General features: G+C 42.0%; 1 protein-coding gene across 3 annotated transcripts in view; it reads left to right on the top strand.

The window, feature by feature from the left end:
* The first annotated feature begins 2,144 nt into the window (after positions 1-2,144).
* Positions 2,145-20,259, top strand: part of LOC124123551 (E3 ubiquitin-protein ligase MIB2-like) — a 37,017-nt gene continuing 18,902 nt past the window's right edge. The window contains exons 1-8 of one of the 3 annotated variants that reach the window (XM_048394528.1): positions 2,145-2,520; positions 10,110-10,326; positions 10,543-10,714; positions 11,730-11,836; positions 13,074-13,271; positions 16,593-16,729; positions 17,575-17,679; positions 19,301-19,405. In XM_048394528.1, coding sequence (XP_048250485.1) covers positions 10,125-10,326; positions 10,543-10,714; positions 11,730-11,836; positions 13,074-13,271; positions 16,593-16,729; positions 17,575-17,679; positions 19,301-19,405 — 1,026 coding nt within the window. In that variant the 5' untranslated portion in view covers positions 2,145-2,520; positions 10,110-10,124. Of the gene's footprint in view, positions 2,521-6,572; positions 6,771-10,109; positions 10,327-10,542; positions 10,715-11,729; positions 11,837-13,073; positions 13,272-16,592; positions 16,730-17,574; positions 17,680-19,300; positions 19,406-20,259 lie in introns of those variants that run through there. The other 2 variants (XM_046486741.2, XM_046486742.2) reach the window with 2 other exon arrangements.

A 20,259-nucleotide genomic window follows, 5' to 3' on the forward strand; every position in this document is an offset into this window, starting at 1 on the left:
TACTGCATATTATTGCTAACATGGAATCGAAATAATTACTACCAAACAAAAATTAAATGGCAATACATATTATAATAAATGTTACGTCACGGGTGATAAAGTGCATGAAAACAATATATGCCTTAAGTTTAACCTGGTTTATACGGACCCTCAAGGTTCGGATACCTCTTGTGAGCATTCCCAAATAGAATCATATCGCCACTGTCGTAAAATGGATTTCTCATCATTCCAGAAAGTGTGTACTCCAGACAACTCCTCGGAATGATATGCAGTATGCATATAGGTACAGTGACCGAGTATACTTTCACGCCGCTCTTATTGAGTCATGGAAGGGGACTTCAGATTCAGATTCAGATACTAATAATAGTAATAGTAAAAGTAATAACAACAACAACAACAACAACCACCATAGTAACAACAATAATAATAAGATAACAATATAGTAATGATAACAATAACAACAAAAACATAAATAATAATAATAATGATAAAACAACAATAATACTAATACTAATAATAACAATAACAACAACAAAAACATGAATAATAATAATGATACTAATAACAACAACATACCTATCATCACTAGTACAATAATGTGAACACATATAACCTTAACGGATTCGTAAATTATTACTTTGATTAGTATAACACATGATAGCTTCAACATTATTTTAGTGAGTATGGTTTTACGCCGCTTTTAGCAATATTCAAGCAATATCACGGCGGGGGACATCAGAAATGGGTCTTCACATATTGTACCCATGTCGGGAATCGAACCCGGGTCTTCAGCGAACGCTTTAATCACTAGGCAACCCGACCGCCCCGACATTAAAACAATGTCCAGTCCGTGTGATATTTTGTATTATTGTAGTATAATTGTACTTGAAATTTTTAGAAATCAATCAAACGGTTAACATGCTTGAACTTTTAGGCTAACATTAGTCTATACAAAATTTCATTACATATTGAATTTCTCTGATTATTATTCATTTTTACTTATTAATGTTTATATATATATATATATATATATATATAATACAGCTAGCTAGAGAAACATGTTTATCATCTTGACGGTGAGGCCGTCAACTAAATGATATGCTGTTGGTTAGTTGGTTGGTCTGTTTGTTGTTTAACGCCGCACTCAGCAATATTCCAGCTATATGACGGCGGTCTGTAAATAATCGAGTCTGGACCAGACAATCCAGTGATTAATATCATGAGCATCGATCCACGCAATTGGGATACGATGACATGCATCAACCAAGTCAGCGAGCCTGACCACCCGATCCCGTTAGTCGCCTTTTACGACAATCATAGTCACCTTTTACGGCAAGCATGGGTTGCTGAAGACCAATTCGGGTGCAGGCTAAAACGGCCCCTCAGCAAAACGTCACCGATTTCTCTGGCGAAAACGGCACCGCATTTGGCGAAAACGGCTACTATGAGTCGGGCGAAAACGGCACCTCTATTTTTAATAACGATAACAACGATTTTTGTAGTAATATATAGGGTTTATTTACATAGTATTTGATTGGTGATTTACATTGTATTTCCTCTTTTCAGTAAATATGTTCATATATACATGTCCATCTTCATCATCATCATCATCATCATCATCATCATCATCATCATCCTCTTCACAAAATTGGTCCATGAACAACAGAACATTGTGAAAGTACTTGGTTCAGGGAGAGATCTCCATCCTTGTATCTTCGCCATACGTCGAAGATCTCCTCTTGAAGATCGGAGTCGGTGAGTAAATTGGAGTAGGGGGCTAATTTCTTATTTGTTTTATTTCACAATTAGTTGTGTTTGTAAGAGACGATGTGAGTTTAATTTCTATTATTTTTCTTCAAAGCATGTTATGTTTTCACAATAAGTTGAGTTGCGTATAAGCTAAGTTGGATTATAGTTGGAGTAGAGGCTAATATCTAATGTAAACTTGTTTTAACATCTCACAATTATTGGCGCTTGCAAGTTACAATGTAAGTTTAATATCATTTATTTGACCAAGGTAAAAAAAAAATAATAAGGTGCCGTTTTCGCTCGAGTCGAGGTGCCGTTTTTGCTCGAGTCGAGGTGCCGTTTTCGCCAATCGGTGCCGTTTTCGCCCGGTGACGTTTTGCTGAGGTGCCGTTTTCGCTATAACCCGACCAATTCTACCCCGGAATCTTCACGGGTCTCAATGATATGCAGATAGGTTCCACAAGCTTGATACAAGACGCGTATAAGTGACCATGTAGTGGATGTGGAACAGTCAAATCGGAGCGTCACATAATTTCGAATTCGCAGCGATGTATACTGACGCGTAAAGCCTTTTGTTGTATATCGAAAGTGGAAAACCCCGCGACGTAGGCTAAGTATAGAACGCAGTCACCTGCTTGAGCACTTCCTAGTCGGGTCTCACCGTCAAGGGAGCTCCGCGATAACCCCATCCCTGTATCTGCAGCGCACAGCGTGTCCCTCGAGTCAGTACCCGTGGTTACTGTGTGTTAGAGAGCGAGATACACAGAGAAGGTAGGTGCCACAGTTCCTAAAAGTATATACCTGGTACGTCACTCACACAACATCACCACTGTCATCAAGGACAACATACTATTAATCTTAATCAGTAAATACGTTCATGGAAATGCTACACATGAAAATATATCAATGGATATAATACTGGTCATTTTTGAAATCAGTAAATACTGTTTTTGAAAATACCAGTTTCTGTACATGACCTTGAGAAATACAACCAACAATCTTGGCGATATGCCAGCGTTGTCATGTATAAGGGTTATTGTGATCGGGTCTGTATGCTGAGAGCTGTCCTACATTTGAAGACGAGACTCGTCACAAACACTAACACGTTGTTGACATATAAACAATTTCGATTTTGTGTTTCAATATCGATCAAAAGTTGCTGGGTTTATATCTCCAAATCACTGGTTTCCCAGAGAGGCCGGGGCATGTGGCTGCCCATTCATGCGCGGATACAGTGTCAAAACAAGTGTATTGATTCCGTCAGAGGCACACAACCTCAATTATATCTAGCTCATAATAATCCACCTGTGAAGACCCGGGGTAGGATATGTGTTCAGCAACCCACGCTTGCCGTAAAAGACAACTATGCTTGTAAGAGGCGACTAACGGGATCGGGTGGTCAGGGTCGCTGACTTGGTTGATGCATGTCATCGTATCCCAATTGCAGGAGTCGATGCTCATGATGTCAATCCCCAGATTGTCTGGTCCAGACTCGATTATTTACAGACCGCCGTCATAGAGCTGGAACATTGCTGAGTGCGGCGTTAAACAACAAACCAAAGAAATGTTGTTGGGTTTATATCTCCAAATCACTGGTTTCCCGGGGCTACCCATTCATGCGCGGACGCAGTGTCAAAACAAGTGTATTGATTCCGTCAGAGGCACACATCCTCAATTATATCTAGCTCATAATAATCCACCTGTGAAGACCAGGGGTAGAATAGGTGTTCAGCAACCCATGCTTGCCGTAAAAGACAACTATGCTTGTAAGAGGCGATGCTCATGATGTCACTCACTGGATTATCTTGTCCAGACTCGATTATTTACAGATCATATAGCTGGAATATTGCTGAGGCAGCATTGAACAACAAACCCACATCAATATAAGCATAATAGCTCCATTCTATGATGGTGTGCCCTGGATCCCTCCTCCACCAAAGCACAATCACGTCTCCTATCAGAAACCGCGCACAGTTCTCTCGCAAATGGGGGGAACGGGTGGCCCAGTCATCTAAGGCGCCGCGATTCGCTGTGCAGAGTTGCGTCCCTTGGGCACGCCAGAAACCTATGATTGTGGGTTCGAATCCCGGTTCGCCCCGATTATGTTTCTAGGTTTGTCAGCACCATACCCGTGCTCGTGGGTTTCACCGAAGTGGTAAACGTCTGAGACCTGCATCACTCCGGGCTTTCCTCCTACATTAAGCTGACACGCCGCGATATAACTGGAATACTGTTAAAAGCGGCGTAAAACCCAACTCACTCACTCACTCTCTCGCAAATGGCTGTAATTGTGGTGCCTCCTTCGAATCGGAATCAATACGAAGCTGTGGAAGGGAATGGACCCAGGGTGTTTATCATAACAGAATGGAGATAATACCCTGGACAATCGAGGATGACTAACATGCTGACGAATGATCTTTAAATAATGAATTATTATTGATAATATGAACTGTTAAGTAAACTTATTCTTCCCCGCCCTTAAGGCGGGGAAGTATACGGGAGAGGTTAATTTTGGAGCATGTAAGTCGACATGTTGGTTTCTTTGAAATTTCAAGCCACACAGTTACCGAAACGAAACATACAAATCATGTGAAATGTGCGTGAAATGTTGATGTTTATCTTTTCCAGCAATAAGAGATACTTCAAAATCGTCTTGCTATTCTGAGACTTAGTCACTTTTCGTAATGCTGATAACCCATGAAATTTGTTCATTTTGTTTTTAAAAGAGCTAAAAATTATCCCATTTCGCTAAAGTTAACCGGTCTATATTTTGTAAGAATAAACTATTGCGCATTGAGCGATTATCTTCTTTAGCTATAGGCGTAGTATAGAAGTGATAAATTCACGCACTGACCTTGCATTGCTGTACATCATATCTTATTCAAGCTGTATCACTGAGAGTGAGTGATTATCTCCCTTACCCGAACAGTTCAATTGCGCACTACCTTTGCAATGTATCGCATGTTATTCAGGCAGCCATCGAGAAACGTTCCAGGAAGGAATTTAGGCCAAGCCTGTCACGCGCACTCAATTTTCACACTGCTATTGCAACATATTGTTCAACACGATTAAATAACAGGCTTCTATAAACTATGACTTTTTTCAATAAACAACACATGTAAAACAACGGGTTTGATATGAGAAATTTTTTATTAGTTGTCTTCATAATCACATGTATGGCGCTTGCTGTGCATAGTTGAGCACAGCATTGTTTTAAATACTTCAATGTATGTAATGTATGGTACATGCCGTTTCATGCGGCGGTTTACGTTTCTGCATGGTTTATTGCTTTGACAAAAAAAATTAACTTCCAGCAGAGATCATACACCCGTATATGTTCTTTGCTTCTGGATACATAGGAAATCAACAGGTTGGTCTGTAATTTGCAATTATTTTCCAAAAAGATAATACGGTTGTATGATATCTTCACGATGTTTGGGTTGAACATAGTAACATTCTTCTAAACAAATTTCAAATCTAAGCCGGAAGCAATCACAACACAAACCCAGTTAACCAAACGGAACCATACACAAGAGTGAGTGAGGTAGTTGGGTTTAACGCCGTCTTGAATAGTATTCTGTGTCAGCTTGAAGTGGGATGAAAGTCTGAAGTGATGCAGGTCTTAGACGTTCACCACTTTGGTGAAACCAACGAGCAAGGGTTTTGTGCTGACAACAAAATCGGGGCGAACCGAGATTCAAACACACTGTCATAGGTTTCTGGCGTGCCCAAGGGACACAACTCTGCATAGCGAATTGCAGCGCCTTCGGCGACTGGGCCAACCATGCCCCCGTAAACAACTGTGAGAAACTATTATACAACAAAGATGTTTTAGATGAGATATGTATTGCGGAACATTCCATGAAGAAACAGTGGCAATATTGCACAATCACAAACTACAAAAAACATGCACAATAAACGACAATTAAAAAACACAGGAACATTCAACATTCAAAAGAGGTAGAATTTAATTTCTAAAACAAGTGTTTTATAATGATATGGAAACAATATGAGAATTGAGCAAAACTCTGGAATGTAGTACATACATGTACAAGGTATTTGTTTGTAATTGTTGATATGTTAACAGATCTTGGAAGTTGTTTCTGGATAACTGTTGGTAAACTTATTAAGAATCTGCTCCTTTTAACAGAGTGTACCAAATTCTTTATCATGATTGGGGATTATTTGTGATTCTCTTTCTTGGTTGTATTATGTAAGACAGTGCGTAATGTTGTTCATCTTCTGAGACATCACATGTTTCACAGAGACGTTGTTCAAATGGGGTTGGTGTTTTTGTATATCTACAATTTTTTCAATTTTTAGTTTGTGATTACTTAAACGAAGTTTTGAGAAAAGTGACCTATGGCCTTTGTTTTTACAATATGTAATACATCAAGTTTTGCCTGACAGGCCCAGTTTTCTTGCCTGGGTTTTCTTTGTGCTGACCAATTAAAGACACGGTTTCTTTTATTGTGCTTTCCAAAGATAAGTACATTAATAACAACCAATTTGTACTTAACACAAATTCTCTCCTCCCATAGCTTACACTTCCTTCCTCTGCACATAACATTATATGGCGGGGAGCTATTGATGCTCTGCAGCAATCTCTACTTGTATACATTCACATACCGTTACATATTGAATCACGCGATAAGACCCCAGAATAATTCCAGTACAAATATGTATTCGAAGCGTAAGTTCATTACACAATTTCTTGCTTATTTTTTCACGGAATATCTTTATCATTCATATCAATATATGCAGCCTCATTATTTCCCTTATTTTCTATTTGAATAGACCCAAGCCCCCTAAATATAATCGTAGGGGTGACTTAATTTTTTCGAAGAGTCATACTCTATGACCTCGCTGATGGTGCGTCATCGTGACGACATGGGATATGTGGGCACAAGATTTCAATCACTGAGATGTCTGGTCCGGACCTCGATTATTTCAAGGCCGCTGTGGACCCGTGAAGATGCCTGGTAGAAGACGTCTTCAACAACCCATGCTTATCGTAAAAGGTGACTATGCTTATCGTAAGAGGCGACTAACGGGATCGGGTGGTCAGGCTCTGACTTGGTTGATGCATGTCGTCGTTCCCAACTGCTTAGACCGATGTTCATGATATTAATCACTGTATTGTCTGGCCCAGAATCGATTATTTACAGACCACCGTCATACAGCTAGAATATTGCTGAGTGCGGCGTTAAACAACCAACCAACCAACTGTAGGCCGCTGTGATGTAGATGAATATTTCTGGCTGCAGTGACTCCTTGACCCAGGATGATTTAGTAAAATATGCTTGTACTATTTTTATTACATACGACGAAAACAAGATAACTTTCATCCAGAGGATCAACATACTCTACACTGCCATTAAGCGCACACGTGTGACCCAGAAGATAAAACAAATTTTTATTTGCATGTGGTACCTTCAGAAACAGGAATGAGAATATGGCACATTTCAGTTTAAATATGTATGTAATGTAAAAGTAGAAAACAAACATATTGCAACCAGCAACCAGCTTTGGAAACAAAACCAGTAATATGTTTTCCCAACAATGACTTCCTGAAACATTTGTTATTGTTTTCAAGAAACCGGGGTATTAAAGGGGAAGTGTACACGCAAAAATCACTTTCTTACTTTTTCTAAACAAAACGCAATTTTAGATTTAGTTAGTATCTGTGTTTGAAAATATACACTCATTTTTTTCACAGTGAAAGTAGGAAGCTCACAATTGTGTGAAAATGATATGCCGTTATGAGGCCTTCGTTTTTCGAGCTAAACAGGCCTGAGTTATCCCCCTTAGATTATGACGTATTTGGTGCCAGTTCAACTGGGTCCCTGTCTATTCTGAACGCAAAAGATATCAAGTACCAGTTTTCGGTAAAACAACATGGCCTACGACACACTCCGGCGCAGTGGTGACTCAGCATTACACTATGCTGGCTGGCATCTGAGACGCTAGAATCACACACCTATACCTACACCACGTGAAGCGGCTCTAACAAAGCATGATGACGTCATAATGTTTATCAATTGGCACCAATGACGTCATATTGCAAGGGGCATAAGCCATGGTGTTTTTGTTATGGAAATAGAACACTTGGTAAATGTGAAAAATATAAATCGTTTTAATGCAAAACATATGTTAATTAATTGTGATATTTTTATATTTTTGTCTATGACACTTCTAGGTTAACACTTTTATTGTGGAAAAAGTACAAGAAAATTAGGTTCATTTCCGTGTGAACTTGCCCTTTAAGTTGACACAATAATTGTGATGTGAGGTGAAATTGAGTGGGGTATTCATGAAAAACTGCGGCATGGTATCTCAGTGTGCTAGCACTATAAATCGGCATCAGTCCGGACTAGTACAAGCAGCCACACAAACACACACACGTACATGCACGTCGCTATACAAGTGCAATCATCTTGGACGCGACGTTAAACCCCATTTCACCTCACCTCACCTCCAACGATTACTCATCCCCATGGCCCATGCCCCCGTGTAATTTTCTCAAACCTATAACAAACAAGGCACGACGCCTGGTGCCATGCAATCAACTTGGGTCAAAGACATGCTGATGTTCATTTATTAGAAAATACGCTTCCTGAAAACCACTGTTCATCTATAAGAACCTCTAAGAACAGCGCCGCGATTCGCTGTGCAGGGTTGCGTCCCTTGGGCACGCCAGAAACCTATGATTGTGGGTTCGAATCCCGGTTCGCCCTGATTATGTTCTAGGTTTGTCACCACCGCACCTGTGCTCGTGGGTTTCCCCGAAGTGGTAAACGTCTGAGACCTGCATCACTTCGGGCTTTCCTCCCACATTAAGCTGACACGCCGCGATATAACTGGAATACTGTTAAAAGCGGCGTTAAACCCAACTCACTCACTCTAAGATCAGCCTTCGTTGACACATTTTAATCTTTATACTGTGTACTAATATTTAGTGTTATGTTCAAAACCTTAAAACCTTAAAAATCAACACAGTCAAAGTCTCATAACAGTTCTTAATGTGTTAGGGGGCACGGGTGGCCCAGTCGTTCAAGGCGCCGCGATTCGCTGTGCAGAGTTGCGTCCCTTGGGCACGCCAGAAACCTATGATTGTGGGTTCGAATCCCGGTTCTCCCCGATTATGTTTCTAGGTTTGTCAGCACCATACCCGTGCCCGTGGGTTTCACCGAAGTGGTAAACGTCTGAGACCTGCATCACTTCGGGCTTTCCTCCCACATTTGGCTGATACTGTTTAAAGCGGCGTTAATCCCAACTCACTCACTCTAAATGTCTTAAGGTATGTTCAATCCAAGAGCCAAACAGGGTCCTTATTGTACCTTGTCTTTTGTATATTACAATGTAGAAATCTTGCTTACTGAGAATTATACCAACATATGTGGACTAAATGCCCCCCTCCCCAATATTACGCCTTGATATAGCGAGGGGAATCCGGAGGCCTGTTTAAATTAAATATCCTAATATTGTAGGCATCAAACACCAAACAACGCTATTTAGAATTCACATAATAATTCAGAAAACACAGAGTTGGTCAGATCTATCTTTGTGTTTAACTTAAGGAGATGCTAACTTGAAATGGGCGTGTCGTCTCAAAACGTTGTATTCCGGTATATATCGTTGTTGTTGTTGTTGTTGCTTTAAATCTTTAAGAATTCGCCTTCTGTCTTAGAAATTTCGGCTGACCTGTCCCTCTTTGGGACTCATGTGTGTGAATAAGATACACATATCGATTGCGAGTTTTGTTATTCATAGAATTTCTGTTTTTGTATTGATATGATTTCTGTTTTCGTAAATTGATATGATTTCATTTTTATCTTTGGCTGCTCTGCTTATTTGCGTTCGAGCAGCTGTCCATCTCTCAGAAATAGAGTTAGTTTGGCCTTCGCTATTGCATATCTTGGCTTTAGGAGATCTACGACAGATCTAACTGCAATTCTTGTTTTAACTGACCCAGGGCTGGGGCATGGTCTTGACAGTCTAGTAACACGTGAGCAATGGTTTCAACCTGATGGCAAGATGGACATACCTTGTCATAGTGTTTTTTGTGACCGGGTCTGAGGTGTGAGATGGCAATTTCAACTTTCCTTTCATTTGAGTATGAGTTTGGCTTTTAGTGGATCTTGGGTTGAATTTTGTATAGCCATCTGCCGATCTTACTTGCGTTCCACTGGGCTTGCGATCTTTTGGCTATGGAGACTTTGATTTTGCTTTTTATCTCACTAATGTTCACAAATGGGAATAGGCTGTATCCCCGCTTTGTCTCGACTAGCTTCGCTAGTGTGTCTGCTTTTCTATTTACATATATCGTATGTCAGTGTCTCTTTTCTATTCCTTCGCAGTACAGAGCGTGAACGATGTTTATTGGTCTAAGAGTTATCCGAGGCCCTGATTGGTCAAACAGCGAATGTGATGGAGGTGAAGGTCACGTTGGTACGGTCGCGACGATAGAGGGCCCTGGTGCTGTTGACGTCATCTGGGACAGTGGTCAGAGAAGCACGTGCAAGGCGGGCAAGGGTGGTCAACATGAACTGAGAGTATTTGACAGCGCACCTGTAGGTATGTGTGGCCATGGATATATATATATATATATATATATATATATATATATATATATATATATATATATATATTGTAAACAGTTGGAAGAATATTGAGGCCTAGTAGATTAACAAGAAATTAATTTTCAATAACGTCATACGTCATCATTTACAATGTTTATGGTTGTTAATACAGTGTCCAAGATATGTGCTATGACGCACCAATTATTTCCAGGCATACGTCACAAGGGTGTCACGTGCAGTGGGTGTGACACCAAGGACTTCTTCGGCACGAAATGGACGTGCAGTCAGTGCAAGGACGCCAACCTGTGCTTCCTCTGCTACTCCGCGGACAAGCATGCCCTGAGCCACGTGTTTGTGCGTCACGACTCCCCCGGGGATAAAGGGTAGGCCAAGAGAGATAACTCCACTGCCAGATGTCGCTGTTTGTTGACACTTGAACTTATTGTTATTTTAAAGCTTAAAGATGGTTAATGATACCACGAGTCAGCAATATGTACCGACACTTAGGCATTTTGAATTGTACAGGAAATCTCTTGAAAAAAAATGATTATGCTCCAGACTGATAAATAAAGGAACTTGTCGGTCACAAAAACTACACTTTTGCAAGGTCTTATCTCACTCACACACACCCCACACCCCCCACACCCCCACACCCCACACACCCCCACCCACCCTACCACCCCAACCCGAAACCTAATAGTAAGATTGTGGGTTCGAATCCCGGTTCTCCCCGATTATGTTTCTAGGTTTGTCAGCACCATACCCGTGCTCGTGGGCTTCACCGAAGTGGTAAACGTCTGAGACCTGCATCACTTCCGGCTTTCCTCCCACATTAAGCTGACACGCCGTGATATAACTGGAATAATGTTAAAAGCGGCGTTAAACTCACTCATTCATCTTTGACACTGTGATTTGAATGCTTTCCGCAGCTTTATTGGTGAGAGGACTCTCGGGTATGCAATCTACTCATGAGACGGTTAAAAATTTAGTTGAATGTCAAGGCCTCAATTAATCAGATCAGGCTAAAACTAAGGGTCAAGCTTAACACAGTTTCCTTTTAGTCGTCTTATCTGCTTTGTATGGAATGAGGTTACTCATCTCTCTGACATGACAGAGTATTTACTTGCGGTGTTAAGTGTTGAATTTATTCCAGAAGCATATTGTTAAATCATCTCATCCACTTGAAACACATATCTCTTGTTTAAGATCAGTTGATGTGTTGGCCGCAACTAGACCTCTATGGCCCCAAATCAAACGACACCCAACCAACCATCAGTTTGTTAACTATATTTGCATGTTGACAGAAAAGCACCTAAACCAATGTGTGTCAGGTCTGCCAGGCAGACTGTAAACCAAATATGTTAAATATAATATAACAACAGTGTTTAATCACTTCAGAACTGAAGTTAAGAAACGTTCCGGGTGTCTGAAGATCCGATCCCTTGGACTTTTCCCAGGAGCGCGGGTTGTCCGGGGTGAAGACTGGAAGTGGGAACAGCAGGATGGTAGGTCAAGGTCATATCATGGTCAAGGTTAAAGTGAAGGTCACTCAAAACAGACATTAACGTCAGAACCACGACGCATTCTTCACCAATCATTCTCTTTAAATATTCTAAAGTATTATTGATATATAGCAAGACGTTTCCATGAGTGAAATGAGTTTGACGCCGCTTTGAACAATATCTCAGTTATTTCACAACCATGACAGCTTGATGTGGAAGGAAAGCCCGAAGTTGTTTTAGACGTTAACACTTACTTGAAACGGGTGACCCAGAGTTGCGTCCCTTGGGCACGCCAGAAACTCATGATTGTGGGTTCGAATCCCGGCTCGCCCCGATTATGTTTCCTATGTTTGTCAGCACCATACCCGTGCTCGTGGGTTTCACCGAAGCGGTAAACGTCTGAGACCTGCAACACTTCGGGCTTTCCTCCCACATAAAGCTGACACGCCGCGATATAACTGGAATACTGTTCAAAGTGGCGTTAAAACCAACTCACTCACTCACTCACTACTTGACATTCACGAGCACGTGTATTGTGCTGGCAAACATAGACACCCGAAATCGAAATCTGCAAGTCGTTCGGGATGCAACTGTTCACAGCCAGTTACGGCGTTACAACGGGTCCTCCCTTATCCCCGTGATCCAAGATCTTATACCCCGTCTACTCAGAGCTCCAGATAAGCTGCGTATCTGCGTAAAACGCATCAGAAATGCAGAGATACCCAGTAAAATAAAATCCAAGCGTATCAAATACGCAACGAACATTACAGATGCGCTACAAAAATAAAACTTGTGCGTATCATCAAAATATTGTGAAGTAACCCTGCGTATTCGATTTGCAAATCAGCAACTTATTTTGAAATTATAAACGGCATTCCGTCAACCTTGCCAAACTCCACGATGACTGTAACATCATGATCATTTGCCATCTCACTTTCTTGTTGAAGTATCGTGGTATTTTTTAGTTCTTTTAAGCTCTCGAACCCACACGACACCAGTTTGCAGGGACTAGATGAATAGTCTTTTTAAAAATCTAACTTAAATACCCACATGTGTAAAAACTAGTGGGTTACAGAAATTTGAATACCCAGATACCCAATGACTCTAAAATGCATGGGTAAAATACCCACAACACCAAAAGCTTATCTGGAGCTCTGTCTACTGTAGGCGAAAAAGCAAGTGTTCAAGCTGTGTAGGACGTTCTATCCAAGGATCGAGTGTCAGTTTTCCTTCACTTCAGGCGGGTCAGGGAGTAAGGGGAAACTAACTGAGATCCCGACCGAGCACAACGTGACCACCATCAGGAACATCGCGCGGGTCAAGTGGGATAATGGCCGCTCCAACATCTACAGAGTCGGCCACGAGGGAAAAGTGGACGTCAAGTACACAGAGGAGGGGGTCGGACCGTCGTACTACAGGGAGAACATGCCGGTGCTGGGTACGTGTACGTCACACTGCCTCAAGTGTACCCGTCCAAACCAATCCGACTTTACGCACACACTCTACCATCCCGTCTCTATTCACATACTTTGTTAACCCTAACATACGTACATACTTTGTTAACCCGACCATACGTACACACTATGTTAACCCGACCATAGGTACACACCATGTTAGGCCGACCATACGTACACACTATGTTAACCCGAACGTACGTACATACTATGTTAACCCGACCATAGGTACACACCATGTTAGGCCGACCATACGTACACACTAAGTTAACCCGAACGTACGTACATACTATGTTAACCCGACCATAAGTACACATCATTTTAACCCGACCATACGTACACACCATGTTAGGCCGACAATACGTACATTCTATGTTAACCCGACCATACGTATATTCTGTGTTAACCCGACCATACGTACACACCATGTTAACCCGACCATACGTACATACTTTGTTAACCCGACCATTCGTACACACCATGTTAACCCGACCATACGTACATTCTTTGTTAACCCGACCATACGTATATTCTATGTTACCCGACCATACGTACACACCATGTTAACCCGACCATACGAACACATTATGTTAACCCGACCATACGTACACACCATGTTAGGCCGACCATACGTACACACTAAGTTAACCCAAACGTACGTACATACTATGTTAACCCGACCATACGTACACACCATGTTAGGCCGACCATACGTACACACTAAGTTAACCCGAACGTACGTACATACTATGTTAACCCGACCATAAGTACACATCATGTTAACCCGACCATACGTACACACCATGTTAGGCCGACAATACGTACATTCTATGTTAACCCGACCATACGTATATTCTGTGTTAACCCGACCATATGTACACACAATGTTAACCCGACCATACGTACATACTTTGTTAACCCGACCATTCGTACACACCATGTTAACCCGACCATACGTACATTCTATGTTAACCCGACCATACGTATATTCTATGTTAACCCGACCATACGTACACACCATGTTAACCCGACCATACGAACACATTATGTTAACCCGACCATACGTACACACCATGTTAAGCCGACCATACGTACACATGATGTTAACCCGACCATACGTACACACCATGTTAACCCGACCATGCGTACACATTATGTTAACCCGACCATGCGTACACATTATGTTAACCCGACCATTCGTACACATTATGTTAACCCGACCATACGTACACATTATGTTAACCCGACTATACGTACACACAATGTTAACCGACCATACGTACACATTATGTTAACCCGACCATACGTACACATTATGTTAACCCGACTATTCGTACACACAATGTTAACCAGATCATACGTACACACTTTTTCAAATTTACCCCCGTATACAGAATAGGAACCATTCGCTACCTACATTCTACCAACCCGACTATACGAACACTACGTCAATCCGATCGTATACGTACGTACGCACATCAATAAACCAATTGCATGGGATTCCGTGGCACCTGATTGGCTAAACAAGCATATTATGCGTTTATGTTTCCATAAACCGAAAACATAAGGCCACTGTCGCAAAATGCACGACTGTTTCCTGATAATATAATAGCTGATAATATTCTCAATTCCAAAAGAAATACATATCCTAAAGTATTAGATGTCCGACAACTGAAAGTTACCATAATTACATTTTCGGACATTTCATACTTTAGGGTGTTCGTTTCTTATGGAGTTTCTTCTGGGGTTTATGTTGCATTGTTGCGCTGAATGAATGAGTGAGTTTGGTTTTATGCCGCTTTTAGCAATATTCCAGCAATATCACGGCGGGGACACCAGAAATGGGCTTCACACGTTGTACCCATGTCGGGAATCGAACCCGGGTCTTCGGTGTGACGAGCGAACGCTTTAACCACTAGGCTACCCGACCGCCCCGCGCTGAATGATGTTGCTGATTTCGCACTGTTGTCTACAGGTGTTTGTGTGTTAATGATTAAATAATTAGTCTGTAATCTTATTGTTGACGTATTCATTTATAAGGTTTGACTTCTATATGTGTTTTCGTTTATACCTCCATAAAGGCAAAACAAATATTGAAGTCACTTGCTCATCAACCTGACCCCACGTAAAAGCTATTAAACTCTTCCCTATTGATATGCTACATCAACTGACCTCACGTACACACCATGTCAATCAGACCTCACGTACACACTATGTTAATCTGACCTCACGTACACACTATGTCAATCTGACCTCACGCACACACTATGTCAATCTGACCTCACGTACACACTATGTCAATCTGACCTCACGTACACACTATGTCAATCTGACCTCATGTACACACTCTGTCAATCTGACCTCACGCACACACTATTTCAATCTGACCTCACGTACACACCATGTCAATCTGACATCACGTAGACATTATGTCAATCTGACCTCACGCACACACTATGTCAATCCGACCTCACGCACACACTCTGTCAATCTGACCTCACGCACACACTATGTCAATCCGACCTCACGTACACACTCTGTCAATCCGACCTCACGTACACACTATCAATCTGACAGTACACGTTTACATGCTGTGACCACGACCCCAAGTACAAACTATTCAGATCGACCTTACATATCTCTGACTTTCTACGCAGCTGATATCACATTAAAAAAAAACAATAGGCTACTCTGTACAGATCCTACAATACAAATAATTACTTGTGTGGCACTATAGGCCCTTGGCTTTCTCAGAAGTTGAAAATAAAGATTGATTGATTGACTCTCGTGAAGGAGCTAAGAAGTCAGTCCTTTGTGAAGACATTTCAAAATGACAACACTTAGCAATGGTAACTGCGGAGGATCTGTTCGTCCTTGATGTAAGGTTGCATTTCACAAAACTAGGGCGTCATCCACCAAACTAATTTCAAAAAGGATATGGAAAATATTATGATGAAATCCTGACTTCTAAAAAATGACACATAAATTGAAACCGCCCGTGAAGATCCGGGGTAGAATAGGTCTTCAGCAATCCATGCTTGCAGTAAAAGGCGACATTGCTTGTCGTAAAAGGCGACTAACGGGATCGGGTGGTCAGACTCGCTGACTTGGTTGATGCATGTCATCGATCCCAATTGCGTGGATCGATTCTCATGTTGTCAATCACTGGATTGTCTGGTCCAGACTCGATTACTTACAGACCCTCGTCATATAGCTGGAATATTGCTGAGTGCGGCGCTAGACAACAAACAAACAAACATAAATTAAAACCAGCAATACATCAACACCTCACACCTCTTTTTCAGACGTGAGTAGCGCACGGAGGGACAGTGTGGGCGGCACGAAGCTAGAGCCCGGATGTAAAGTGTGTGTCCAGGTGGACAAGGATGAACTGAAGCAGATCCAGGCGACAAAGGGAGGATGGTCGGCCGGTATGTCACAGGTACGACCTACAGCACTACAGGACCTTACAGTCTGCTCGGGTAGATCACGCCTGTCATCCCACCCGACCGCCTCCGTGGTGTAGTGGATAACGTGTCTGCCTGAGGCCGGAAGGTCGGCGGTTCGAATCCCGGCCGCGTCAAACAAGAAGGCATAAAAAATGGTACTTGTTGTTACCCTGCTTGGCGCTTGTCATTGTGGATATACAACAAGAACTATTCGGCTACGAAACACTATGCCATGCCTCAGAGGAGTATCCTTGTTAAACTGGTATCTTGACCAGCACGATAAAATTGTCATTTGCCCGGGCATCGCTATACAAGTGCAAAAATCTTGAACGCGACGTTAAGACCATTTCAACAGGTAAGTTCCATCTTTTGGTATAACACGGCCGGGGATCGAATTGCCGATCTTCCGCTCTCTGGGCGGATGTCCAGAACAATTTAGAAGGACCCCATGGGGATTCCGGGTTAGAACAGTCTCTAGCAATCTCTGATCGTCGTAAGAGGCGACTAAATGGATCGGGTGGTCAGACTCGGAGACCCGGGTTTGTTTACAGTGTGTCATCTTCCCGATGGAAGCGTTGGTCGTTGTTCATAAATATAGGGGCGGTCGGGTAGCCTAATGGCTAAGGCGTCCGCTAGTCACGCCGAAGACCCGGGTTCGATTCCCGACATGGGTACAATGTATGAGCCCATTTCTGGTGTCCCCCGCCGTGATATTGCAGGAATATTCCTAAAAGCGGCGTAAAACCATTCTCACTCACTCACTCAAAAGTATAAATCACTGGATTATCTGGTCAGGCTCGCTTAAACGAAGAAAACATGGTTTGCATATTTGTTTCAGTGTATTGGGAAAGTCGGCGTCATCAAGCAGATTCCCAGTGAGGGTGTGGCTAGTGTGGAGTTCGGGAGGAGTCAGTACAGGATAGCGACACAGGCACTCTTAAAGGTACTGAGAACAGTAACCGGTATATCTGTTCATACAAAATATCTTGTGAAACTGGGGACGGTCGGGTAGCCTAGTGGTTAAAGCGTTCGCTCGTCACGCCGAAGACCCGGGTTCGATTTCCGACATGGGTACAATGTGTGAAGCCCATTTCTGGTGTCCCCCGCTGTGATATTGCTGGAATATTGCTAAAAGCGGCGTAAAACCATACTCACTCACTCACTCAATCACTCTTTTGAAACTGAATCTGTGTATATAATCTGTATCTGTGACAGTGTTCGTCGATGCAATTCCCAGTCGTGAAGTTTATCTATACATTTGTATTTGAAACTATTGACTGCCGGGGGAAGGTCGGGTAGCCTTGTGGTTTAGGCGTTCGCTCGTCACGCCGAAGACCCGGGTTCGATTCCCGACATGGGTACAATGTTTGAAGCCCATTTCTGGTGTCCCTCGCCGTGATATTGCAGGAATATTGCTAAAAGCGGCGTAAAACCATACTCACTCACTCACTTGACTACCGGGGAAAATGAAGTATACACCATTGTTTGGAGAAATGGTTATTCGATGTTGTTGTATTTGATCACGGGAATCATAACTGTGTTTTTGAACTTAAGTTTGCAGTGTTTCGGCGACTGGGTTTTGTCTAGTAACGTTTTGATAACTTTTATGATATTTTTATTTCCAATTTTCAAATGTATACTTTGTTTTGCCTGGCAGAGTATATATATCGTATGATGGCAAATGACAGTCGTATTTCATCTTTAATAATTGTAAAAAATGTTAACGTATCAGCGTCGCAATAAAATGATTGGTAATGCCGTGCGTGTAAATATAACGCCGACAATATAACAACAGGCAGCTTATACAAACATGACAAAATTAGTCAATTTGTGTTAAAATGTACTGCAATGGGTCGGTGGTGTAGCCTACCGGTTAATGCGTTCGCCCGTCAGGCCGAAGGCCCGGGTTCGATTCCACACATGGGTAAAATGCTTGATAGCGCCATTTCTAGTGTACCCGCTGTGATATTGCTATGATGAGCTACAATGTGGAGTAACACAATACTAACTGACGACAGAGGTACTAAAGTACTCACGGAAATGAAAAAAACCTGTTTTTTCGACCTCAGATCTTAAATAAATGCAGTTAATATACAAAATATGTAAATATTCAAACAACTAAATTAGTACTAATTGGGCCGTGGCACAAATACAGCGTATCAAATGTTTTTATGCCTTTTTACACGTAAAAGTGTGTAAAAATGTGAATAAAACAGACTATTGTGAAACAGGGCATAACCAGGTGTAAGTAGATCAAGGTGACCTATGACACCTTGACGACAGGTGAGAACAGGTGCATAATGCCTATAGCCTAAAGTCTGTTTCTGTCAATTTGGACTTAGTTTTATTTTTGAATGTTGAAAGTGCCGACAAATTACCTCCTGTAAAGTACATTTTGTATTGTTCACTGAGATCAAACTAGCAAATCCAGACTAGTACTTTTCGAATTGTTTTGTTATTTCGTATTTAAAGCTACGTAACACTTTGTGTCGATTTTTAAATTGAGAAAAACAGGGTTTTTTCATTTCCGTGAGTTCTTTAGCTGTGTTATGGCTCAACTGCAGGTGCACGACCACATGCTGAACACCGTGGTGAGGGTGCTGGCGGACAGGAAGAAGGTGCAACAGCTCCAGGAGGGGCACGGGGAGTGGAACTCCAAGATGGAGAAGGTAAGGCTCCACATTACTTCAACCACTGTGTTCCGGCATGCAACAGTCAGTACCGTCATGCAACAGTCAGTACCGTTATGCCACAGTCAGTACCGTCATGCCACAGTCAGTACCATTATGCAACAGTCAGTACCGTTATGCAACAGTCAGTACCGTCATGCCACAGTCAGTACCGTCATGCCACAGTCAGTACCGTTATGCCACAGTCAGTACCGTCATGCCACAGTCAGTACCGTAATGCCACAGTCAGTACCGTCATGCCACAGTCAGTACCGTTATGCCACAGTCAGTACCGTTATGCCACAGTCAGTACCGTTATGCAACAGTCAGTACCGTTATGCCACAGTCAGTACCGTTATGCCACAGTCAGTACCGTCGGTGTCACCTGGCTTTGGTTCCAGGGATGCTGATATCCTGAACTGGATTATGAAATGATTCGCCATTCATAAAAATATGTTTTGTCAGATCACTAGATTAGACAAGAAAATACAAATTTTTGATTTATTATATACATTATCAGTGATCTTCATGATCTTACTGACCGGGGTAGAATAGGTCTTCAGCAACCCATGCTTGCAGTAAAAGGCGACTATGCTTGTCGTAAGATGCGACTAACGGGATCGTGTGGTCAGGCTCGCTGACTTGGTTGATGCATGTCATCGTAACCCAATTGCGTGGATCGATTCTCATGAAGTCAATCATTGAATTGTCTGGTCCAGATTATTTACAGACCGCTGTCATATAGCTGGAATATTGCTGAGTGCGGCGTTGGACAACAAACAAACAAACAAATCACGATCTTACTCTGAAAACCTTATGACATTGTGGCAAAGGCCAGTAGTGCGGCATAAAAT

Source organism: Haliotis rufescens, unplaced genomic scaffold (assembly GCF_023055435.1).
Source record: "Haliotis rufescens isolate VD_foot unplaced genomic scaffold, xgHalRufe1.0.p SCAF_13, whole genome shotgun sequence".
NCBI lineage: Eukaryota > Metazoa > Mollusca > Gastropoda > Lepetellida > Haliotidae > Haliotis > Haliotis rufescens.